At 37.7% G+C, this 27,028-nt stretch overlaps 1 protein-coding gene across 6 annotated transcripts in view; it reads left to right on the top strand.

Annotated features, from left to right (window-relative positions):
- The window catches only part of RAD51C (RAD51 paralog C), a 39,783-nt gene extending 13,131 nt beyond the window's left edge, over window positions 1-26,652 (top strand). The window contains exons 5-10 of one of the 6 annotated variants that reach the window (XM_032320874.1): window positions 6,406-6,537; window positions 16,025-16,091; window positions 17,543-17,603; window positions 19,638-19,684; window positions 25,094-25,154; window positions 26,131-26,652. In XM_032320874.1, the coding sequence (XP_032176765.1) occupies window positions 6,406-6,537; window positions 16,025-16,091; window positions 17,543-17,603; window positions 19,638-19,684; window positions 25,094-25,154; window positions 26,131-26,185 (423 nt within the window). In that variant the 3' untranslated portion in view covers window positions 26,186-26,652. Of the gene's footprint in view, window positions 1-6,405; window positions 6,538-16,024; window positions 16,092-17,542; window positions 17,604-19,637; window positions 19,685-21,264; window positions 21,286-25,093; window positions 25,155-26,130 lie in introns of those variants that run through there. The other 5 variants (XM_032320873.1, XM_032320876.1, XM_032320878.1 and 2 more) reach the window with 5 other exon arrangements.
- The last annotated feature ends 376 nt before the right edge of the window (window positions 26,653-27,028 follow it).

The raw sequence follows: 27,028 nt of genomic DNA, 5'->3' as shown, positions 1-27,028 counted from the left end.
AGAAGAATGTATATTCTGCTCTTGAGTGGAGCATTTTATATATCTGTTTCTTTTCTTTTCTTTTCTTTTTTTTAAGATTTTATTTATTTATTTGACACAGAGAGAGAGGGAACACAAGCAGGGGGAGTGGGATAGGGAGAAGCAGGCTTCCCTGCTCAGTGGGGCTGGGCTCAATCCCAGGATCCTGGGATCATGACCTGAGCTGAAGGTAGACACTTAACGACTGAACCACCCAGGCGCCCCTCTTTTTCTTTTTTATGGGTCAACCTTTATTGGTGAGCAGAGAGGTGGTGGGTTAGTCAGGATGCTGGGGAGCAACTGGGAGGAGGTTATGCAGTTGCTATCACAGCATGTAATTGCTGTATCTTCTTGATGAATTGAGCCTTTTATTATTATACACTTTTCATATTATATAAATTATTTATTTTTACCCTTCTTCATCTCTTGTAACAAGTTTTCACTTGAAGTCTCTTTTGTCTGATATTACTATAGCCACTACAGCTCTATTCAGGTTACTGTTTGCAAGGGAATATCTTTTTCCACCCTTACACTCTTATTTGTATCTTTGTTTTGTTTTTAAGTTTTATTTATTCAAGTAATATTTATACCCAGTGTGGGGCTGAGACTCATTACCCCGAGATCAAGAGTTGTGTGCTCCTCCAATTAAGCCAGCCACGTGCTCCACTGGTTTGTATCTTTGGATCTAAATTGAGTCTCTCGTAGAAAGTCTATAATTAGATCATTTTTAAAAAGTCCGTTCTATGCCTAAATCTCTGACTTAGGATAATTCAACTTACAAGTTATTTTATTTTATTTTATTTATGATATATTAAGATTTTATTTGGCAGAGAGAGATAGAGTGCATGTGCACACAGAAGCAGGCGGAGCAACAGAGGGAGAGGGAGAAGCAGGCTTCCCGCTGAGCAGAGAACCTGATGCAGGGTTCAATCCCAGTTCCCTGGGATCATGACCTAAGCTGAAGGCAGATGTTTAATCCACTGAGCCACGTGGGTGCCCTAAGTTTTTAATTTTATAATGGTGCAAAAGTGATACATACTCAGTTAAAAGTGTACATTGAATTTTGATCTTTTCCTAGGCTAGTGATACTTGGTACCAGTATTCTCTCATGATGCTGGACTGTGGCGGTGGCCCACAGGTTTCAGTCAGCCATGCAATCATGAGGATAAACAAGCAATAGGCTTAGAACCATTCTGTACCGATATAACCATTCTGTTTTTCACTTTCAGTACAGTATTCAGTGAATTACATGAAATATTCAGTGCTTTATTATAAAATAGGTTTTTTGTTAGATGATTTGCCCAGATGTAGGCTAATGTGAGCTTTCTGAGTACATTTAAGTTAGGCTAGACTAAACTATGATGTTTGATAGGTTAAGTGTATTAAATGCATTTTCAGCTTAATATTTTTGACTTGGTGTTGGTTTATTGGAATGTAGCCTGATGTAAGTTGAGGAAGATCTGTATCTTATTTCTCAATTTCTCCATTCCTGCTTTCTTTTTTGTTAGATATTTTCCATAGTACCACGTTGATTCCCTTCTCATTTCTTGTATCATATATTTTTTAGTTATTTTCTTAGTTGCTCTGGGGAATTAGAATTAACATCCTAATTCATAGCAGTCTAGTTTAAATTAATACTAAATTAATTTCAACAGTATACAAAAACCTTGTTGCTGTATAGCTCCATTTATTCCCCTTTATGTTATTGTCACAGATTATATCTTTATACATTGTACGTCCATCAATATAGATTTATAATTATTTTTTAATAGTTGTCTTTTGAATATGTAAGAAAAGAAGAGGGGTTACAAACTGAAAGTACATTAATGCTGAGTTTTAGATATGTAGTTACATTTACTGGTATTCTTTTTTTTTTTTTTTTTTTTTTTTTTTTTTATTTTATTTATTTATTTGACAGAGAGATCACAAGTAGGCAGAGAGGCTGGCAGAGAGTGAGGGGGAAACAGGCTCCCCACTGAGCAGAGAGCCTGATATGGGCCTCCATCCCAGGACCCCGAGATCATGACCTGAGCTGAAGGCAGAGGCTTAACCCACTGAGCTATCCAGGTGCCCCTACCGATATTCTTTATTTCTGTGTGTGGATTTGAGTTACTGTCTGATGTTTCATTTTCAGCCTGAAGGACTCTGTTTAGCATTTCTTTTACAATAGATCTACTAGCAATGAATTCTCTAGCTGAATTGTCTTTTTTTTTTTTTTTTTTTAGTAGGCTCCATGTTTGGCTTGGAGCCCAACATGGGGCTTGAATCATGACCCCAAGATCAAGACCTGTGCTGAAACCAATAGTCAGGTGCTCAACCAACTCTTAGACACCTTGGGACTGTCTTAATTTCTGCTTTATTTTTGAAGAATGCTTTTGCCAGATACACAGTTCTTGGTTGACAGTATTTTTTTCTTTCAGCAATGTGTATATATCATCTTATCACTTTCTGGCCTTTGGGAACCACTGAATGAATAATATATAAACGAATAAACACACACACACACACATATGATCTGTTTCTTCTTACCGCTTAATTGGTATACTGGTAAAGGTTTAGTGACTGGCTTTCCAAGAAAAAAGTGTATGCACATATATACATACGTAAGTTTATTATAAATTTGCTGACATAAAAAATGTTTAGCACACCATTTACAAATAATAATAAAATGTGTAATATTCTTTATTGTAAATCTCTGTAGCCAAGTGAGTGTTACAGAAAGCGTTCATTGATTTTTTTTATTGAGGTTAATTTCACATAGTAAGATTCACCATTTATTTATTTGTTAAGATTCCATTTATTTATTTGAGAGAGAGAGGACGCACACACACACAAGTGGGAGGGGAATGGAGAGGGAGAAGCAGACTCCCTGCTGAGCATGGAGCAAGACTGACTGGTGGCTTGGCTCTACCCCAGGACCCCAAAACCATGACCCAAGCTGAAGGCAGATGCTTAACTGACTGAGCTCACCCAGGTGCCTCCAAGATTTACCATTTAAAAGTGAACAATTCAGGGGCACCTGAGTGGCTCAGTGGTTAAGCATCTGCCTTCAGCTTGTGTCATGATCCTGGAGTCCTGGGAGAGGATCCTGTATTGGGCTCCCTGCTTGGCAGGGAGTCTGCTTCTCCCTGTCCCACTCCCCCTGCTTGTATGCATGCTCTTGTCTCTCCCCCCCCCCCCACTTTCTCTTTGTGTCAAATAAATAAATAAAATCTTTAAAAATAAATAAATGAAAGTGAACAATTCAGTGCAGTTAATACATTCACAGTGTTGACAACCACTACCTCTAGTTCCAAAATGTTTTTATCACCCTGAAAGGAAACTCATACTCTTTAAGGAATTGCTCCCTTTCCTCCCTCCCTGCAAAGACCCTGGCAACCACCAATCTGTATTCTGTCTCTATGGATTTACCTATTTTGGGTATTGCATATAAAGGAAATCATACGATATGTGATCTTTTTGGCCTGGCTCTTTTACTGAGCATGATAGTTCAAAATTCATCTGCTTTGTAACTTGTATCTGTACTTCATTCTTTTTTATGGTTGGATAATAATCTCTTGTATGTATACATCATTTCTGTTTGTTTATCCTTTCTTCTGTTGATGGACATTTGGGTTCTTTCTACCTTTTGATTATTGTGAATTGTGGCTGCTATGAACATGTATGTATATACATTTGTTTCAGTACCAGTTTTTAGTTCTTTGGTGCATGTACTTAGAAGTGAAATTTCTGGGTCATGTGGTAATACTGTTTTTAATTTTTTGAAGGATCACTGAAATGTTTTTTCTAGTTGCCAGATAGTTTTACATTCTTACCACCAGCATATGTGAGGTTTTTCTTGATTTTAATTTTGCTCTTATGTCTCCATATCTGACCTATGGCAAAATCATGCTACTAATGAGCACTTAATTGCTGTCCAATTCAAAAGAAGTTGCACATCTTGTGACAAACAAGTACTGTTTTAACATGAACGCTGGTTGAAATTTTTATTTATGTTAAGTGTGATGAAAGTGAAACAACAAAGGTGTATTTTTTAAAAAATTTGTTATTAATTTGATAGACAATGAGAGAGAGAACACAAGCAGGGGAGTGGAGAGGGAGAAGCAGGCTTCCCACTGGGCAGGAAGCCTCATGCAGGGCTCAATCTCAGGATGCCAGGATTGGGACCCGAAGGAAGGCAGATGCCCAAGGACTGTGCCACCCAGGTGCCTTGGTGTAATTTTTTTTTTTTAATGATTTTATTTATTTATTTGTCAGACAGAATTCACAAGTGGGCAGAGAGGCAGGCAGGGGAGGGAGGAGCAGGCTCCCTGCTGAGCAGAGAACCTGTTGTGGGGCTTGATCCCTGGAACCGGGGATCATGACCTGAGCCAAAGGCAGATGTAACCCACTGAGCCACCCAAGTGACCCTAATGTATTTTTTTTTTAATTCAAGTATAATTGATGTACAATATCCTGGTAGTTTCAGGTGCACATCATAGTGACTTGATATTTTTACACATTTTGAAAGAATCCCCACAAGATGTCTAGTTACCATGTGTCACCATACAAAAGTATGTGTCTATTTTTTTATATGTGGGTTCTCTCGCTCCTAGAGGTTTTTTTTTGTTTGTTTTTTAGTATTTTATTTATTTATTTGACAGAGATCACAAGTAGGCAGAGAGGCAGAGAGAAAGGAGGAAGCAGGCTCCCCGCGGAGCAGAGAGCCTGATGTGGGGCTTGATCCCAGGACCCTGGGATCATGACCTGAGCCGAAGGCAGAGGCTTAACCCACTGAGCCACCCAGGCGCCCCCCCCCTTTTTTTTTAAGATTTTATTTATTTACTTGATAGATAGAGATCATAAGTAGGCAGAGAGGCAGGCAGAGAGAGAGCAGGGAAGCAGGCTCATTGTTGAGCAGAGAGCCCGATGTGAGGCTCAGAGGGTTAACCCACTGAGCCACCCAGGCATAGAGGTTCTTATCCAGGACTCAGTTCTGTTGCCTCCCTTTTCATTGACTCCTTCCCTAGACTAGTCTAAGTTAGCCTCCCTCTACTTTATCACCTACTTATTCATCATCATTTTACCCAATTTCGTTTCTTCATAACTCCTATCATTATCAGAAATTATTTATGTGTTTGTTTACATGTTAATTGTCCTTTACTCCACTCCATAAACTCCAAGAAAGGAAGGACCTTTTCTCTTGTTCCCTGCTGCCTGCAACAATGACTAACATATAGTAGGTATCTGTAAGCACATGCTGAATGAAGGAATGAATACTCTAAATAAAAGATACAAAAGTGGGTTACTTAGACATGGTGTTATCAAATCCTCTTCTTTAGTCTAATTCCTATTAGATAGAAAAATATATAATCTTACAGGGTGGGTTTTTTTGTTTTATATTTGGATTAGTTTCCAAATTCTCTTTGTTCTTGGATGTGAAGTTTATATATTACTCTAGCTTCACTTTAGGAGCCATTATTTGGATTATATTAGAAGTAAACTGTCATGAAAGTGTTTATCATCTCTAAGTGAACCTTTTTGATTGGAATTCAGGACGATGCTGCCTTATGCTGAATTCTGTCTTTTAGCAGATTCTATAATGATTAGTTGCCTTATATTTAAAATTAAGGAGAAAAAGTATACCAAGAATTTGAAGTTTTTTGTTTAATTTTTAATTTTTTTTTTTTTTTAAAGATTTTATTTATTTATTTGACAGAGAGATCACAAGTAGGCAGAGAGGCAGGCAGAGAGAGAGAGAGAGAGGAGAGAGGAGGAAGCAGGCTCCCTGCTGAGCAGAGAGCCCGATGCGGGACTCGATCCCAGGACCCTGAGATCATGACCTGAGCCGAAGGCAGCGGCCTAACCCACTGAGCCACCCAGGCGCCCTAATTTTTAATTTTTTATTAACATATTATGTATTACTAGCCCCAGGGGTATAGGTCTGTGAATTGCCAGGTTTATACACTTCATAGCACTCACCATTAGAATTTGAAGTTTTTGAAGATGATATAATAATTTAATATTTGAAGAGTTTTTTAAGCATAAAAAATCTTGAAGGTAAAATTGAAATACTGAAGAATTTATTTACTAAGACTTCAGAAGTCCTTTTTATTGGTGTAAAATGCCTCTGTAAAGATTGTGTATAGTGGTAAAGTATAAGAAAAATATTGCTTTTTCATGTTGAATTACTTTTTCAAGTTTATAAATTATCAAACCAGAGTACATTTTAACTTTTGGTGATTAATGCAGAAAGTGTTGGGTGAATAGATTTATTTTGGAGAGTTAGAAATAGAACTCTGGATTTTATAGATTTTTTTTTTCTTGCAATGAACAGCTTTTGGGATGCCATTTTTTAAAATTTTATTTTAATACCAAACCTAATTTCATTATCTCTTCTGTATTTAGGTTCGATTAGTGATAGTGGATGGTATTGCTTTTCCTTTTCGTCATGACCTAGATGACCTAGCCCTTCGTACTCGATTACTGAATGGCCTAGCCCAGCAAATGATCAGCCTTGCAAATAGCCACAGATTAGCTGTAAGTATTATTAGCCAAGAGAATTTTATAATAAAGTCAACCTTGTATAAAATATTAATGTCTAGAAATAGCTAAATAGAATTTGACTAAAAGCACATAATACAGACAGAGTTTTGAATGTAGTTTTTGTTCGACTTTTAGGAAAAATTAATTCCAGTCATAAGTGTTGTATATTAGTTTTTCTAGAATATAACAAGCATAATCAAGATACCATATTTTAAAATGGACTTGTTTGATAAAGAAATGGCCACCTTTAGTAATGGCAATGTTGGGTTTTATTTACCTAAATATATTTGTTGTTTTTCAGGTAAGCTCTTCTAATGTCCCCATTTTCTTTTACTCTGGGTCTTTTATTATTACATGTTGTATGGCGCTAGCTTCAGCAGCACATATACTAAAATACATGTTGTGTAATCACAGACACAGAAGATAGAAAAATTACATAGTGTGAACAGCCTAGATGTTTGAAGGTAGAGGTAACTCTTCTAGATTGGAAATGTGAGGTTAGGTATAAAGATAAGTTGGAAGTGACAAGACAAAAAGGAGTGAGGGGACGACTTTTTTTTGTAACAAGCTTTTTTTTAACTGCCTATTTGCCATCACTTTCCACTCTGCAACCCCATATCACTTCTCACACCAATACACACACCTGTTCAGGAGGAAGATGTTGGAAAAGATCAAGCCACCTAACTTGATTTTCCTTAGAAAATTGTAGTCCTTAGCATATACCTGTAATTCAGCCTAAGTACATAAAGAACTCCTTGATAAAATCATTCAAAACATGTATCCTTTCTTTTGAGTTTTTAGATTTTTTTTTTTTTGCCATATACTGAAAAGCATAGTGTCCTGTGTTTGAATTATTTCTTGTATTAATTTGTAATTTAGCATTCTGTTAATATCAAGGAAGAGCCCCCAGTAGGGGGCACTCAAGACTAATGTGTTGCATAGTTCCTTAAGTTTTGTTTTGTTTTGTTTGCTGAACAGAAATAGGTTTATTTTTTCTGATTAAAAAAGTAATGTAAACAGTAACATGGAATACTATGCAGTGTTTAAGAAGAGTAATGTAAATATACACATACTAACACAGAACAAGATATATCCAGATACACGATTAAGTGAAAAGATTCAAGGGGTGCTTGGATGGCTCAGTCATTGAGTGTCTGCCTTAAAGCTGTGGTCATGATCCCATTGTCCTAGGATCAAGCCTCCTGGCTCCAACGGGAGCCTCTTTCTCCCTCTGCAGCTCACCCATGCTTGTGTTCCTTCTCTTGCTCTCTTTCTCTGTCATAAATAAATAAAATCTTAAAAAAAAAAAAGGTAAAAAGATTCAAGTTTCGTAACAGTGTATTTTATGTGATCCCACTTTTGAGAAAAATAAAAAATTTTTTTTTATGCATTATATTTATATATATCAACAAAAAGCTCTGAAAGGATCAAAGTGTTCCTAATGACTACTTCTAGGAAAAGGATTTTGTGGGGTTTTCCCTCTTTATAAATTCTTCTTAGCTTGATTTTTTAAAATTTCCCAGTTACCATATAAATACATTTACCATATAAATACATTTTAGTATATAAATTCATAAATACATATAAATACTTTTCATAATTTTCTATATACTTTCTGCAAAGGAAGTTCTAAACAATCAGAAGTGTAGAAATTAAGTAAATTATCTGTTACCCAGAGATGATTACTCTTGAGTTTGGTGTACCTATTTTTCCAAACTTACTAAGTTTTTTTTCTTAATTTTAAAGTAATCTCTACATCCAACATGGGGCTTGAACTCATAACCCTGAGATCAAAATTTGCATGCGCTACTGAGTCCCAATGTAGAATAGTTTTTTAATCACCCCTCTCCCCCTATTATCTTTAAAGTTGGCTTCAGGTTTTCACCATTTAAAAAACTGCAGTTGAGATGGCTGGGTGGCTCAATTGAGTCCTGGGATCAAGTTCCAGGTAGGGCTCCTTGCTCTCCCTCTGCCTGACCCTCCCCCCTGCTTGTGTTCTCCCTCTCTCTCTCTCTGACAAAGAAGTAAAATCTTTTAAAAATAAATAAATAAAGATAAAAAACTTTATATATGCCTTTTTGTCCATTTATCTAGTTTTTCCTGAAAGTATTAAGTCAAAGGGATATCTGTTTTTATTTACTTATTTTTTATTTTTGGTAGGGATATCTCTGTTTTTAAGTATTGGTATATATTATCAAATCACCCTCAGAAAGCATGTTCCAGAGTATGTTCTCTATAGCGGTGAATGGGAATTTTTGTTTTTCCACCTCTTTACCAATTTTGAGTCTTTTCAAGTTTTTGTCAAACTATGATAGAATCCTTTCAGAGATACATTAACTTGATTATTAGCAGAAATTTTTTTAACAGCTTTATTGAGATTTAACTAACATACCATAAAATTTAGCCTTTTAATGTGTATGGTTCCATGGTTTGTAGTATATTTACAGAGTTGTTCAACCATCATGTCTAATTTTAGAACATTTCTGTCACCCTAAAAAGAAATCCCATGCCCATTAGCCATCACTCCCCTTTGCAGCCTCTTGTCATCCCCTTAAGAACCCTTAGTCTGCTTTCTATCTGTATGAGTTCATCTTTTCTGGATAGTTTATCTAAATAGAATTGTTCTGTATATACCTTTTATGTCTTGCTTCCTTAACTTAGCACAGTGTTTTCAAGATTCATCCATGTTTTAGCATATATTAATATCCTTTTTATGACTGATTAACTTTGTATTTTTTCAGTATATCATATTTTGTTTGTGTATCAGTTGAAGGACATTTGGGTAACAAGTATTAAGGCAGAGAAGTTTCTAATTTAAAAGTGATTGTTAGGGGCGCCTGGGTGGCTCAGTGGGTTAAGCCGCTGCCTTCGGCTCAGGTCATGATCTCAGGGTCCTGGGATCGAGCCCCGCATCGGGCGCTCTGCTCAGCAGGGAGCCTGCTTCCCTCTCTCTCTCTCTGCCTACCTCTCCATCTACTTGTGATTTCTCTCTGTCAAATAAATAAATAAAATCTTTAAAAAAAAAAAAAAAGTGATTGTTACTTCACTGTTTTATTTATTTAAAAAAATTTTTTTTAAGACTATTTATTTGAAAGAGGTAGAGAGAGAGCACAAGTAGGCAGAGCAGCAGGCAGAGGGAGAGGGAGAGGCCTGATGTGAGGCCTGGTCCCAGGACCCTGAGATTATGACCCAAGCCGAAGGAAGATGCTCAACCAACTGAGCTACCTAGGTGCCCCTACTTCATTATTTTAAAGATTCACTCTTTAATATGGTAAACCCAGTATTTTTGCAGTCGGCCTGTAATTCTTTTACAAGTAGTTGCCAAAAGTGCAAATTCTGATTTGGGGATGTTTAGCAGTTGGTAAACCGGTACATCTATGTACATTTTCCTCGAGAGGTGTAATGTATATCCCGGTTTCCCTCACTATCCAAAAGTAGAGCATTCTAACAAAAACACATTTTGTAAGCCAAAAGGTATAAAGCAAAGAAGCAACTACCAGTAATTTATTTATTTATTTAAGATTTTATTTTTATTTATTTGACAGAGATGACAAGTAGGCAGAGAGGCAGGTAGAGAGAGGAGGAAGCAGGCTCCCTGCGAAGCAGAGAGCCTGACTCAGGGCTTGATCCCAGGACCCTGGGATTATGACCTGAGTTGAAGGCAGAGGCTTTAACCCACTGAGCCACCCAGGCACCCCCAAATACCAGTAATTTATTTGGAAAATTGTTTTCACGTTCCCAGACTCAAAAAATAACTTTTCTTAGGTTTTTCTGATACCTTAGGACAGATGTTGCTAATGAATGCACAAAGTAAATCAAGATAGAGCACAGATACCCTAAGAGAGACATAGCTCAAAGTGATGGAAGCTTGATGCTGAGTATCGTTCCCAGGGGAAGGAGCTTGGTGATGCTGCTTGCCCTGCCTCGGTGTACTCTTGCTTCTGTGATGTTTCTGTGCAAAACAAATACTGAATTCTGTATCTTTTCACTTTTTTTTAGAAAAGTGAAAATCCCCCCCCTTTTTTTAAGATTTTTAAATTTATTTGATAGATAGAGACACAGTGAGAGAGGGAACACAAGCAGACAAGTGGGAGAAGGAAAAGCAGGCTTCCCGCTGAGCAGGGAGGGAGCCTTATGCAGGGCTGGGATCATGACCTGAGCTGAAGGCAGATGCTTAAAGACTGAGCCACCCAGGCACCCCTCTCTTTGGATTTCTTTCTTTCTTTTTTTTTTTTAATACTTATTTATTTTACAGAGAGAGAGAGAGACAGAGAGACCACAATGAGGCAGAGAGGCAGGCAGAGAGAGGAGGAAGCAGGCTCCCTGCTGAGCAGAGAGCCCGATGTTGGGGCTCGATCCCAGGACCCTGAGATCATGACCTGAGCTGAAGGCAGAGGTTTAACCCACTGAGCCACCCAGGTGCCCCTGGATTTCTTATGGTTAGCAAAAACAGGTACTAATATAGGTCTTTCATAAAAGCAAAGTGGCATAATAGGAACTCTTGAAAAGCAGGGGATACCTGTACTCTATAAACCAGTGCTCTTTGAGAGGATTTTCTGGGAAGATGAAAATGCTCAGTCTGTATGCATGTAACAGCAGTTGCATGGCTGTTGAGCACTTGAAAAATAGTTAATGCTGCGAAGGAAGTGAATGTCTAATTTTAATTTAATTTTTAAAAGCTGTGTGTGTGGGCGGTGCCTGGGTGGCTCAGTGGGTTAAAGCCTCTACCTTTGGCTTAGGTCATGATCCCAGGGTCCTGGGATCGAGCCCCACATCAGGCTCTCTGCTCAGCAGGGAGCCTGCTTCCCCCTCTCTCTCTGCCTGCCTCTCTGCCTACTTGTGATCTCTGTCTGTCAAATAAATAATAAATAAAATCTTAAAAAAAAAATAGCTGTGTGTGTGCCTAATGGCTGCAGAATTGAATGGTGCACCTCTAACCAAAAAGTCTTGATACAAATAAATATCCCAGTTGCTAGACCTTAAACACTTGGTAGTCTGTAAAGTGTATTCTGCATGTTGGGGATGCCAGTTAGTCATATATTTCAGTTAATTACCAATTTAAATTCCTGTTTAGATTTTTCCAAGATGCCCGATGTGAGATAATACATGGGGAAACCACTGTGGCTTCAGGGAAGGGAAACTAGAAGAAAGTGATGTCTAGAAACTAGAAGAAAGTCATGTCATCCAGTTTGTGCCTAATTGAAACCTAGATGGAGCACAGATTTCTCCTTTGTAGACAAACAAAAATTTTAGGGTGTTATCACTGCAGTGGGAATAGCCAGCCTTTTCTTTCTCAGTTTTCTTATGGAACTGATGCCTTTTTCAGAGTAGGTATCTTTTCTCATTGCTTTTTATAGAAGTTCTTTATCACTGTCAGCTTGCAGTAGTATCTGTCATATTTCTGGGGGGAAGATCTGTATTGGAAGAATATTTAAAATAACTCTTTCTGAAGAATTTGGGGCTGGGAGGTGCCTGATAATCTTTTACTGTATTCAGTCAACCTTAAACAGTCTTTCTGTACTTTAAAATTACTGTCCTTCATTTTGAGGCAAGGGAAACAGAAGTAAAAATAAGTGATTGGGAGTATATCAAAATAAAAAGCTTCCTGCATAGCAGAGGAAGCAGTCAACAAGACTAAAAGACAGCTTACTGAATGGGAAAAGATATTTGTAAATGACATATCCAATAAGGGGTTAGTATCCAGAATATATCAAGAATTTATACAACTCAATGCTTATAGGGTTGAATAAATGTCTTTTGGCTTTAGGGTAGTATAAAAAAAAAAAAACCCCAAATTTATACAACTCAATACCCAAAGAGCAAATAATCCAATCAAAAAACAGGCAGAATACATGAACACATATTTATCCAAACAAGATGTACAAAATGGCCAACAGACAAATGAAAAGATGCTCAACATCACTCACCATTAGGGAAATTAAAACCGCAGTGAGATACCACCTCACACTGTCAGAATGGGTAAAATAAAAAACACAAACAGCCAAGTGTTGGTGAGGATGTGGAGAAAAAGGAACCTTGTGATCTGTTGGTTAGAATTAACATATGATTCTGTAATTGCACTATTTACCCAAAGAGTAAGAAAACACTAATCCAAAAGGATATATGCACCCCCATGTTTGTAGCAGCATTACTTATAATAGCCAAGATAGGACACCTGGGTGGCTCAGTGGATAAAGCATCTGCTTTTGGCTCATCATGATCTGAGAGTTGTGATCGAGTTCCACATCCGGCTCCTTGCTCAGCAGGGAGCCTGCTTCTTCTTCTGCCTCACCTCCCCCTGCTTGGGCTGCCTCTCTCCGATAAATAAAATTAAAAAAAAAAAAATGCAGGGGCACCTGGGTGGCTCAGTGGGTTAAAGTCTCTGCCTTGGGCTCAGGTCATGGTCTCAGGGTCCTGGATCGAGCCCTGCATTGGGCTCTCTGCTCAGCAGGGAGCCTGCTTCCCCCCACTCTCTCTGCCTGCTTCTCTGACTACTTGTGATCTCTGTCTGTCAAATAAATAAAATCTTAAAAAAAAAAAGGAATGCAGCCAGTTTAAAATATATATATATGTATATATGTATATGTATATGTATACATATATATATATATGTGTATATATGGAAGCAGCCCAGGTGTCCATTGACAGATGAATGGATAAAGAAGATGTGGGGTGTGTGTGTGTGTGTGTGTGTGTGTGTGTAGATACATATACACATATCCAGACTCTTAACTACAGAGAACAAACAAATGGTTGCCAGAGGGGAGGTTTGTGGGGGACTGGGTGAAATAGGCAAAAGGAATTAAAAGTACACTTATCTTGGGGCGCCTGGGTGGCTCAGTCACTTAAGTGTGCAACACTTGGTTTCAGCTTGGATCATGGTCTCAGGGTCCTGGGATTGAGCCCCATGTCAGGTTCCACTCAGCAGGGGTCTGCTCAAGGATCCCCCCACTGCCGCTTGCTCACTTACTCTCAAATAAGTAAATCTTTAAATAAAGAGTGCATTTAATGAGCACTGAGTAATGTATAGAGTTGTTGTACTATATTGTACACCTGAACCCAGTATAACACTATGTTAACTAAATCGGAATTAAAATTAAAAAAAAAAAAAATTACTATCCTTCAAAACATGGAATCTTTTCTATAGGTCACTGTTTAATCCAAAAGAATTAGTACTATTTTTAGCCTTAAAAGCCATCCTTGAGTAAAGCAACACCTATTATTAGCAGACTAGTATAGTTATAATTTTCAGTCATTTGACCTGATTACTGGGTTTTATTTTTTACCATTCCTATATTTTCTTTATGATTTTATTTTTTTTTTATTTTTTTTTTTTTAAGATTTTATTTATTTATTTGACAGAGAGAGATCACAAGTAGAGAGAGAGGCAAGCAGAGAGAGAGAGAAGCAGGCTCCCTGCTGAGCAGAGAGCCCGATGCGGGCCTCGATCCCAGGACCCTGAGATCGTGACCTGAGCCGAAGGCAGCGGCTTAACCCACTGAGCCACCCAGGCGCCCTTCTTTATGATTTTAAATCTTTTCTCATAATTTTTGTCTGTTTCCTATAAAACCAGAAATGGTAATCGTATATTTGCCACTTTCCTAAAGATGTAAACATTGAGTTATTTATTAAGTATCTCACACTCTTTTGATTAAATATATTCTAGAGAGGCAACAGCGGTAGGAAAAAAATAAAAAATACCAGACTCAATCTTTCTAAACTTCTGATTTCTCATGTGTTAAACTGGATTAATTATCTAAAAAAATATTAATAATATTACCTCATTCATAGAGTTATTGTGAAGACTAGATAAAATAAGGAAAGTAAAGCACTTAGTATAGTTTCTGGCATATAGTAAGTACTCAGTAAATGTTTATCACCACTACTGATATTGCTGCTGTTAGTATGGTGGTTTTTTTCTTTTCTTTTCTTTCTTTGTTTTTTTTTTTTTTTTTAAGATTTTATTTATTTATTTGACAGAAAGAGACACAGTGAGAGAGGGAACACAAGCAAGGGGAGTGGGAGAGGGAGAAGCAGGCTTCGCGCTGAGCAAGGAGCCTGATGTAGGCTTGATCTTAGAACACTGGGATCATGACCTGAGCCACCCAGGCACCCCTCTTTTTTTTTTTTTTTTTTTTTAAGGTTTTATTTATTTATTTGACAGAGTACAAGCAGAAAGAGTAGCAGTCGGAAAGAGAGGGAGAAGCAGACTCCTCGCTGAGCTGGGACCCGAATATGGGGCTCGATCCCAGGACCTTGGGATCATGACCTGAGCCAAAGGCAGACGCTTAACCGACTGAGCCACCCAGGCGCCCTGGTCTGGGTGGTTTCTATTGGCTTATCCAAAACTTAAATTTTATTTATTTAGTTAGTTAGGTTTTTTTTGTTTTTTTTTTTAAGATTTTATTTATTTATTTGACAGACAGAAATGACAAGTAGGCAGAGGCAGGCAGAGAGAGGAGGAAGCAGGATCCCTGCCGAGCAGAGAGCCCGATGTGGGGCTTGATCCCAGGACTCTGGGATCACGACCTGAGCCGAAGGCAGAGGCTTTAACCCACTGAGCCACCCAGGCGCCCCAGTTTTTTTTTTTTTTTTTAAGATTTTATTTATTTATTTGACAGACAGAGATCACAAGTAGTCAGAGAGGCAGGCAGGGAGAGAGAGGAGGAAGCAGGCTCTCTGCGGAGCAGAGAGCCTGACGTGGGGCTCGATCCCAAGACCCTGGGATCATGACCTGTGCCTAAGGCAGAGGCTTTAACCCACTGAGCCACCCAGGCGCCCCTATTTATTTATTTTTAAAGATTTTATTTGTTTACTTGACAGAGCGTGCTCAAGGGAAACAGCAGGCAGAGGGAGAGGGAGAAGCAGGTGACATGGGACTCAATCCCAGGACCCTGAGATCATGACCTGAGCTAAAGGCAGATGTTTAACTGACTGAGTCACCTAGGCACCCATCCAAAACTTACATTTTTTGAAGTAAGGTTTTTCCGGTGCTCCCAGTTATGAAGTTATTATGTGGTCTCTTTACACTCTTGTGTATTTATTATCTGTAATATTTTTATTTTCCCATTTTCACAGTTGCTCTTGTCTGTTAAAAATGATTATATTCAGTGGAATCATGTTTTCAGATAACTTATAGGCAAATTTAAAAATTTATCAGAAAAGTTTTCATTACCTAAATATATTTTTCATGGGGCGCCTGGGTGGCTCAGTTGGTTTAGGGGCTGCCTTCAGCTCAGGTCATGATCCCAGGGTCCTGGGATGGAGCCCCGCATCAGGCTCTCTGCTCAGTGGAGAGCCTGCTTCTCCCTCTCCCTCTGCCTGCCACTCTGGTTACTTGTGCTCTCTCTCTCTGTCAATTAAATAAATGAAATCTAAATATTTTTTTCTTTAAATTGTATTCAGAACACTAAAATCACAGAACTATTTCCTTGGTAATTTTGGGGAGAGATTCGCCTAATTTTCTCACTCTTTTTTTTAGGTACTTTTAACTAATCAGATGACAACGAAGATTGATAGAAATCAGGCCTTGCTTGTTCCTGCATTGGGTGGGTAATCAGAGAAGCATTTTTATTAAGTTTTTTATTTATTTAAGTAATCTCCACAACCAACGTGGGGCTTGAACTCACGATCCCAAAATTAAGAATCACATGCTCTTTCAACAGAGCCACCCAGATGCCCCAGATAAGCATTATTAACTTAGCACATTTTTTCTCTTTCATGTGATGCTTGTTCAGTACTAGAAGTTCTATGAAAGCAGAGATTGTTTCTGATTATTTGGTGATAAGTCTTATTTTTTTGAAGATTTTATTTATTTATTTGACAGAGAGAGACACAGCGAGAGAGGGAAAACAAGCAGGGAGAGTAGATGAGGGAGAAGCCAGCTTCCCACCAAGTAGGGAGCCCAATGCGGGACTCGATCCCAGGACCCTAGAATCATGACCTGAGCCAAAGGCAGACGCTTAAAGACTGAGCCACCCAGGCGCCCCTTCACTGATAAGTCTTGGCATGGAACGCAGTGCCCTTAGATACCCACTCATCCTTTCAGTTATTTAACAACCATTTATTAAGCACCTATTATTTGGCAACTATTGTGTCAGGCACCGAGTATATAAATATTCGTAAGATGACTCTTGCCTTCAGAAAGTCTTTTTTTTTTTTTTAAAGATTTTATTTATTTATTTGACAGACAGAAATCACAAGTAGGCAGAGAGGCAGGCAGAGAGAGAGGGGGAAGCAGGCTCTCTGCTGAGCAGAGAGCCCGATGCGGGGCTCGATCCCAGGACCCTGGGAGCGTGACCTGAGCCAAAGGCAGAGGCTTTAACCCACTGAGCCACCCAGGGGCCCCTTCAGAAAGTCTTAAGCAGGAGGAAGGGTGAATCCATTTAAATACCGATCACACTACAGTAAACAGACTTATGACTTACTTTTTTAAAAAAAGATTTTATTTATTTATTTGACAGATCATAAGTAGGCAGAGAGGCAGACAGAGAGAGAGAGGGGGAAGCACACTCCCCACTGAGCAGACACCCCGATGTGGGGCTCATCCCAGGACCCTGAGATCATGACCTGAGCCGAAGAATGAGCTACCCAGGCACCCCCTTACGGTTCTTTCTAACTTCAGTCGTGGTTTTGTTAGGACACAGTGCTTCAAGATTTTTCTTTTACTAAATTCTTCAAGAATATTCTGTCGAAGTTTATGCTTTTCTTCTGGTAGCCAGCAATAGGTCTGATGATACAGAAGACTGACAAAATGTTGACTCAAACTATAAAGTTTTCTGAAAGCAAGTAAAGGATAATGATCTTCAGTATTTCCACGGCTAGGTAAAAATCTGTTAATCTCAGGATGTTACCCATGTGTACAAGGGTTTTAAAAGTGTAAGTATATTCTCATGTTAAATTAGGTAAAGTAAAACTCTTTTGGTCAGAGGCATTCTGAGAGACTTAATAACCTTGTCAGTAAGGCAATATACAGTTGTTCTGTTTTTGTTCCCACTAGGGGAAAGTTGGGGACATGCTGCTACAATACGGCTAATCTTTCATTGGGACCAAAAGCAAAGGTCAGTATAGAAACAAGTTAATAATTCTGAATATTGGGTTAATTACACTAAACATTTACATTTTCTTTGATCTACTGCAGTGGGTGAAATCTATAGTGTCTCATGAATGAAAGCTTTTGTTGCCTTGTCCTCTGTCACCTAGAGAAAACATAGAAACATGTTGTTAAACTGCACATTTAGCTAACATAGGAAATTCTTTGGAATATTTAAATGATGGGGTACACCTGAAATGAGTAGGTGGCCAAGGAATGCTACCTTCTAAAGCTCTTTGAAATCAAGTACCATTTATTAGCCTTGCAGAAGGAGGTGGGTACTCTGTGTTCCTAGAAGGGATTGAAAGAAGAATAAAATTAGGCAAAGGAAAACTTGTGAGGTTAGCTTTAGGACTAATTTATGTGGAAAATAGGATGGCTTTTCATAGTTGCTTAGTATATTTCTTGTACGAAATTGTGTCTATTTTTGTTTTCTTTTGTATTTTGCTATCCTACTTTTGTTACCCAGTTACTTACCTGCCTTTCACAAGTATTGTTCTTTAAAATAAAACTATGACAGCATGAAACCTTTGTATTTGTTTTTAAAGCTGCTGAGCAAGTGAACAAACCATTTTTCATTTTCTTTAAAACAGGCAAATGAAAGCTGTGGAGTCTTTTATTCTACACTTCTAGAAATGTCAGATTTATGCCAGCCCCTCTGCTTTGAGATTAATTTGTATAACTGAAAGCAGTTGGTTTGGAAATACTGTAATGAAAGGAGGAAATTGAGAAAGCATGTGGGCAAAGATGGAAAAAAGGGTTACTTAAATATATATCAGGTCTGGTCAGTGAAATTGTCTTAGTTTTTGCCTACATTTATTTTTGTTCTTCTCCAAACTGAAAAAAAAAATCATGCCTGACCAAATTAGGTTTTCCTTACTCTGAGCTCATGCAGAATTTATTACACTTATATACATCTTTTGAAACCAATTCTTGTGGTTTATGTCTCTTTTAAAAATAACATTTCTGTGGGGCACCTAGGTCACTCAGTTGGTTGAGTGTCTGCCTTCAGCTTGGGTCATGGACCTGGGATCCTGGGATTAACCCCTGCATCAGGCTCTCCCTCTGTCTACTTATCTGCCTGCCTGTGCGCACTCTCTCTCTTTGGCAAATAAATAAATAAAATCTTAAAAAAAAAAAAAATTCCAAAGAGCTCAGGTAACTTTTTTTTTTTTTTTCGTAACACATAGTGCTTTACAATTGACTTCCATTCCCCAGTTCTGTAAATAAGTCATTATATTCTGGATCACAAAAGGAATTCTTTCCTCAGCAACAAACCCTTTGGCAATAGTTCTCCAGATGAGAATGTTTTGAACATACTGCTTATACTTTCCCAGATTTAGGTTTTCCGTAAAGTGCATCCCACTGTGTAAATGTTTTTAGGGATTCTCCTTGAATGAGTATATAGTAGCAGTCCACTCTTACTCTACTATTAAATATTCACTAATAGAGATACATCGAAAATACAAAAATATGAGCAAACCAAGATGTTTCATCTTTTAATGCATTCATCAGAAAATGTTTGCCTTTGTCAAATTCTAGAAGTTAGCTTTGGTTAAGGTACCCATGAGATCAGAAAATTAGGCTCATTTTTTAAGCATTAACCATTTTATGACTTTCAGCTTCTTACTCATCCTTTCCAAGAAATTGGAGAATGGTGTTGAATATTGAATTAGATAGTTTTTTTTTTTTTAAAGATTCTATTTATTTTTTTGAGAGAAGATGGAGTACAAGTGGGGAGGAGAGGGAGAGGCAAGCTCCCTGTGAACATGGAGCTTGATGTGGGGCTCCGTCCCAGGACCCCAGGATCATGACCTGAGCCGAAGGCAGACACGTAATCAACACCCAAATTCCCTGAATTAGATGGGTGTAGGGGATCTCTGTTCCATAAGTTTTTTCTATATCCCAAACTATCATTTTAGGACTGCTTGCTTGTGATAGGTATTTTACTGGGCAGTTTATATATAATATTTCATATAATCCCTTTAATAACTCTTTGAAGGATCTATACCTACATGAGAAGACCAAGTCTGCCCAGAAAGATTAAGGGTAATTAATAGCTACCATTTATTGAAATTTTATTAACTGTCCTTTATTGTGTTAAGCAGTGTGTGTGTGTGTGTGTGTATTTAATTTTATTTTCCAAATAACTATGAAATAAGTAGTAATATCCACATTTTATAGCTGACTCTATAATAGTCTGTTTCTTTTACTGTAATTGCTTTTTCTACAATGTAATTACAGTATTATGTTGATTGCCAGCAAATCTGGAAGTATAGCTCTTATCTTCCTTTTTAGGTAAAATCCTTTTCTCTAAACTGTTCCCCCCCCCCCAAGCTGGGGATATATGATAAGTAATGTGCATACTTTATTATAATCAAAATAAGTTGACCTCATTTAATAGAATTAAATAGTTTTATTCTTCATTGTTTGAAACCAGTTATCTTAAAAAAAAAAAAGAAACCAGTTATCTTTAAGTCATTAGAGTTGCATGAAATCTTGTATGTGTTCCAGAATTTAGTTTATCTTGAAAGGACAAAAATAGAAATTCACACTGGGGAAAAATAGTTATAAAAATGAAACTTCCAGTTTGAGCAGAAAACTAAAAATCTTGATTAGCCAAATTTATTTTGAGAATTGAACCTTAGTGTCCTGTATTATACTCCAGTCCCCATCTTTCACCAAAACACCTGACTTTTACCCTTTGACTAACAATGAAATGACATTCCAGCAGTTATTCAAATAAGTACTTTTGTCTCTGTCCTGTATATTGTGCGGGTTTTCCTCCAGTTAGCATATTCATGATAATACGAGGCTGAGATTGTTCAGAATTATATCATTCTTTGCCAAGAAGATCTGGTGATAGAGTGGAGTAATATATCAACACCCCCACACAGTGTTTCATATGTGTGCTCAGCTTTAGAGCACAAATTGTGCTTCTGTCTTATTTCTTCCTGACCCAAACTGTGTAGTTCAGCCATATGTTAAGCTTCATCTCAGCTGGGGCCATGAGCCAAGTGATTCTTTGGTTTAGTTTTTTGTTTAAAAAGATTTCTTGAGATGCAGATATGACATAAAATTATTTTATTTTTACTTAGAAATTTGAGGAAATTTTTCAACCTGAATTTTTAATGACCACTTGACTTTAGGATTTTTAATAAACATGTAAAAGCTTGAAAGCTTGCTTACTTTTTTTTTTTCTTCAAGATTTTATTTATTTGACAGAGAGAGAATAAGCACAAGTAGGGGAGCAGCAGGCAGAGGGAGAGAGAGAAGCAGGCTCCCTGCTGAGTTAGGAGCCCGGTGTGGGACTCGATCCCAGGATCCTGGGATCATGAGCCAAGCTAAAGGCAGACACCTAACAACTGAGCCACCCAGATGCCCCAAAAACTTATTTATTTTTTAATAATTTTCTCAGAAAATTCAGATGTATTGGGTATCTTTTTGGATATATAGTGATATTATAAGGTGGTTTAGATACTAATTTTTCAGGTTAGCTAATTTTTGTTTTATTAAATCAGAGAGTGATGTTTTGTAATAAGGTAGGCTAAAATGAGCTATTCCTCTATTTTTCTGTTATATATATTTATTTTTTTAACTTTTATTTATTTAAAAAAATATTTTTTAAGTAATTTCAGCTTGAAGTGGAGCTCCAACTTACAACTTGGAGATCAAGAGTCACATGTTCTACCAACTGAGCCAGCCAAGCGCCCCATTTTTTCTGTTATATTTTGTATTAAAGATAGAACTAACACTAAAGCATTGTAAAAATTTATAATCTCCATCCCTAACACAACTATTCTTATATTACATATTACACAGCAGTTACTTCATTTTTACCTACAGTTGCAATTACAGAATATATGACATTTTGGATTCTGTTGTTTTTGTCCAAAAGTATAAACCTAAAACAGTAAACTAATGGACTGTGATCTCTGATTGCTTCTCTGTCTTTTTTTTTTTTTTAAGAGTTTATTTATTTATTTGACAGACAGATATTACAACTAGGCAGAGAGACAGACCGGGGGGCGTGGGGAAGCAGGCTCCCTGCTGAGCAGAGAGCTCGATGTGGGGCTCTATTCCAGGACCCTGGGATCATGACCTGAGCCCAAAGGCAGAGGCTTTAACCCACTGAGCCACCCAGGCACCTGTTCTCTTTTTTTATTTTGAAGATTGATTTATTCATTTGAGAGAGAGAAAGTGAATGTGCACTAGGAGGGAAGGGCAGAGGGAGAAGGAGAGGGAGAGAGTCTCAACCAGGCTCAGCTCTCAGTGGGGCTTGAACCCAGAACCCTGAGATCATGACCTAAGCCAAAATCAAGAGTCAGATACTTAACAAATGGCACCACCAGGCACCGCTGATTGCTTCTCTTTTGAATTGTGTCTGAGCAGAGGGGCAGTTTCAAACTTTGAAGAGTAACATATCATGAACCAATGCGTCCTTCTGAATTGTCTTTGAAAACAAATCAGAAACTGCTCCTGCCTCTGTTGTGGAGCAGTCTTCCAGGATCCCTCTGCAAATGGGCTCTGTGGCCTAGTATCCTGATCCCCGCACCCATGATAATGTGTTGAGGCCCATGAGGGGTTACTGACAAGGTTTCCACCAGCCCACAAGCGACTGCATGGCAGCCATCTCCTCCAGCAGCTCGCTTGTGGCCACCTGTTACCAGTGTGTCCTGGGTTCCACTTCTGGTAACATCTCCTGTGCAAGTGCAGCCATCCCTCGCCACCCTGGTCTCGCCAAGGCTGACTCAGGTTATTGGTGGGCAAGGTTCTTTTTTGGGAAGTCCACTCTCCCATTCATGGCTATAGTGTTGGAGTCTCCAGAAGGCTCAGAATCTCCTCAGGCCTCCAGTAGCATAATCACCTGTGACTCAGCTCTGGAAGCCTTGAGGAAGCAGCCTCGTGGCCAGCCTGAAAGCCAACACTGGGCCCCAATCCTGAGTAGCCATACCAGCCACCAGGCTCATTGAGAAGGTGCTAGGCTCATCAGAGTTCTTCTCCTCCCCTCCCATAAACTAGGCAGTCTACAGCAAGCAGAAGCAGTGGGTTCTTTTATATCAGAACAGCAAAACACCAAAAGGGAATTTGAGAGAACCCTACTGTTTACTGTCCAAGCCACACTCAAGCCTTCCTGACACCCTGTAACCATGTGCCTTGAACCAAGTAGAAAACAAACTCCAAGCAGCCAAAAATGTAATCAGCATTACATTGTGTGTAAGAAGGTGATTCTTTTAGCTCTGAGAGTTTATGATTTTTCTCTAAGTTAGAATCTGCATTTTGTGCAGTTACATCATTGTTTTTTGTGGTAGGGAGAGGGACATGGTATTTTGTTTTTGTTTTTGTTTTTGTTTTTTTTTTTTTCATTTAAATTCAATTAGCCATGATATAGTACATCATTAGTTTCAGATGTAGTGTTCAACAATGCATCAGTTGCATATAACACCCAGTGCTCCTCGCGTATGTCAGTTTTTTAAAATTGATAAATTGTGGGGTGCCTGGCTGGCTTAGTCAGTAGATCATGCAACTCTTGATCTTGGGGCTGTGAGTTCAAGCGCCAGGTTGGGTATAGAGCCTACTTCAAAACACTTTTTAAAAATTAAATTGTAGTAAATTATACATATGATAAAATGTTATGTTTTGTTGTTTAAGTGTACAGTTTAGTGACATGAAGTACATTCACATTATTGTGCAGTCGTCACCACCATCCATCTCCTGAACTTTTTCATCTTCCCCAACTGAAACTGCTTCCATTAAACACTAACTGCTATTCTTCCCTCCCCCAGTCTATAGCAACCACCATTCTACCTTCTATGAATTTGAGTACTCTAAGCACCTCATGTAAGTGGAGTGATGCAATATTTATCCTGTTGTGCCTGGCCTTTTTTCACTTAGCATAGTTTTCAATGTTCACTGTACATCGTGACAAGAACTTTCTTTTCCAAGACTAAATAAGATCCCATTATATGTAAAAATTACATTTTGTTTATCCATCTGTCAGACATTTAGGTTGCTTCTGTCTTTTGGCTATTGTGAATAAGTTATATCAGTTTTAGAGTAATTTTGAAAAGCACTTAAAAAGCTTTTGCTTAGGTGGCACCTGAGTGGTTCAGTCAGTTAAGCACCCAGCTCGTGGTGTCAGCTCAGGTCCTGATCTCAGGGTTGTGGGATTGAGCTCCACAATCCCTGTGGGGCTCTGTGCTCTGTGCTCTGTCTGGCTCTGTGCTCAGTTCAGAGGTTGCTTGAGATTCTCTCCCTCTGCTTCTCCCCCTGCTCTCTCTCCCTCTCGCTCTCTCTCTCTCTCTCAGATAAGATATACAAATAAAAATCTTTTTAAAAAAAGTTTTTTGCAGGACGCCTGGGTGACTCAGTTGGTTAAGTGGCTGCCTTCAGCTCAGGTCATGATCCCAGCGTCCTGGGATCGAGTTCCACATCAGGCTCCTTGCTCGCAGGGAGCCTGCTTCTCCCTCTGCCACACTCTGCCCGTGCTCACTCTCTCTCTGACAAATAAATAAATAAAATCTTAAAAAAAAAAAGGTTTTTTTGCATAGGCCATCTTGCTGGCTGAGTCTGTAGAGTATAAGCCTCTTGATCTTGGGGACATGAGTTCGAGCCCCATGTTGGACATAGAGATTACTTAATTTAAAAAATTTTTTAAAAATAATTTAATAAAATTTTTTGCTTATATTTGTTGCTTTTACAATATTTGAGCAAGCTTAATAAGAGCTTAGAATTTTATATCTAACTACTTTCAGCTTTCATTTTTATATTACTTTGTAGAGAACACAATAAGATTCTACCTAAACAGACCTTGTTCTGTCATGAAGATGATTCTCTGGATATAATCATTTTGAAAGAATCTGTCTTCCTTGCTTATTTGTATTAGTATGATATATGACTATGTACTCCTCATTTATATCCCAAGAAATTGTCTAATACTTCTGTCGTGACAAGTAACACAATTACTGTATAAAGTTGGAAAAACAAACAAACAAAAATAATCTTTATCTTGTAGTAACAACTTTTTGATTGTAGTCTTCTAGTAATTTTTCTATATATGTTGATTTACATACTCATAAATGTGTGCTCACACAGCGTAACTTTTACTTACTATATTATTAACATTTTCTTATATTGTTAAATTTTTTTTCCACATCTTCTGCAGCATCAATAGTATTTTGTCATGTAGAAATTTATTTGAATTACTCATTGGACATTTAGGTTGCTTTAAAATTCCACTTATATAAACAACTCTTGTTATTATATGTAATAATTATTATATGCATACATATAGTTATTGATTAAAGGAATCTTTTTGATATTTCTTTGCTTTCTGTGTCCTTAGGGAAGGAAACAATAGAATTGTAGTGAAAAATTTTAAATGTAAATTATTATATCAGTCATTTGAACTAACTAAGATCATGTGTTTGTGTATATTTATTCTTTTTCTCTAAGCAGGTTGGCAACATTGTACAAATCACCAAGCCAGAAGGAATCTACAGTACTGTTTCAAATCACAGTCAGTATTATTTGATTAGAGTGGGGTTTTGGTGTTGGTGGGCAGTAATTATCTGAAGAGAGCATTTACAAATTGCTTCTGTTAACTTCTGTAGGCAGCAAGCATATTTGAGGACAGCTTTCGATGCTTAGAACATTATCCTCAAAATAGTATATATACAGAATATTCCGGTGACAATTGTACTGAAATTTATTCTTAAGAACAGAGGAAATACTTATTTGTAGGCTAATGTGTTCCATGCCATATGTAATGTCAGGATATTAAAAATTTTTCAAGTGAAAGTTGTTAAAGATTTTCCAAGAAAAAAATACTAACATTACCCATTTTAGTCTGTAGATATTATAGCTCTGTCATAGCCACCAAATATATCCTGCTTTAAAATGTTAATTTTCCTATAATTTAAAATCATAGAACACACTTTTTTGGCTGAAATATGCATATTTATCAGTAGTATTGAGCCAGATATATTCTTGGCATCTCATTTTTAGGACAAAAACAGAAATAAAAAGAAATTCTGAAACTGAATTATCAACTCAGTCTTTGTACTGCTTAGGTGCATTTAAAGTATCCTAATTGGAAAACTGAATTTTGAGTATTTAATTATGAAAATAAATTTGTAAAGCACCTAAGTAATTAGTACATGTTACTTCCTTTTACTCTTCAATAGAGTCACTATAAAGTTCATTAAGATTTTCTTTTGGAGTGTATTTTTATAATGCACTGTTACTTCCGTGTGTGTATGTATAAACAATATATAAATAAATAGGTACAGATATAAAATACTCTAGATCTGAAATACTCTAGTACAGCTTTGGCTTGGACACCAATTCAAGAGGTTTAACCTCTGCATTCACAGTGCTTCATAACTTCTGTCTCAAGAATAAAGCTCTTTTATCAATAACTTAAAAATATTTCGAAAACCAATTGTTATTTTAGATGTTCTTAAACCATACTTGTATGTTTTTTCATCTTCCAGCCTCAGGGATTTAGAGATGCTGTTGTATCTTCTTTGCAAACAGAAGGTTCACTGAATTTCCGGAAACGGTCACGAGAATCAGAAGAACAGGAATCCAAAGACTAGTCTTAAAGTATACATATGTGTTGATGCTGTGAGATGTAATATATACAAGTAGTAGACTCTTTATTTTAAAATATAAACACATACTGTGGCATATATGAATCAAGAGCACATGAAGTGAATGTGAAAAACATTAAATGAGTATGATTCTCTGAATTTTTCTAAAGCAGTTCTACAATTATATTTTGCCCTGTTTTCACTTTTAGTAACAGCAGAGATAATGCAGGTATTGTATTTTTGCAAGTGTGGAAAGCTGATCTCATGTAGCCAATTTGAATTTACCATTCAGATTGTTTTTGCCTTTTTTCTTTGCTAGTTGCCGAGAAAATCCTAGGAAGAAAAGGTTTGTTTTTCTTTGTTTTTTTCACATTCCTATTGGGTTTTTCTCTTTAAATGTAGATTTTTTTTTTTTTTTTTAAGATTTTATATATTTGAGAGAGAGAGAGTGAGAGAGGGAACACAAGCAGGGGGTAGTGGGAGAGGCAGAAGCTGGCTTCCCGTGGAGCAGGAAGTTCTGGGCTGGATCCCAGGACCCTGGGATCTTGACCTGAGCCAAAGGCAGACACTTAACAACTGAGCCACCCAACTGTCCCTAAATGTAGTTTTGATAATTCTTAAAAATGACCTGGTTGTGAGCCATCTCTTAGTTGACATCATGGCCGCCCTCAGACCTTTGGTGAACCCCAATACCGTTAAAAAGAGAATCAAGAAGTTCATCCAGCACCAGGCAGACTGATATATCAAAATTAAGCACAATGGCGAAAACCCAGAGTCATTGACAATAGGGTGCACAGAA

The sequence above is a fragment of the Mustela erminea genome, chromosome 18 (assembly GCF_009829155.1).
Source record: "Mustela erminea isolate mMusErm1 chromosome 18, mMusErm1.Pri, whole genome shotgun sequence".
In the NCBI taxonomy this organism is placed as follows: Eukaryota; Metazoa; Chordata; class Mammalia; order Carnivora; family Mustelidae; genus Mustela; species Mustela erminea.
Note: the sequence above shows the minus strand (reverse complement) of the source record. Positions and strands in the feature narration are given on the sequence as shown.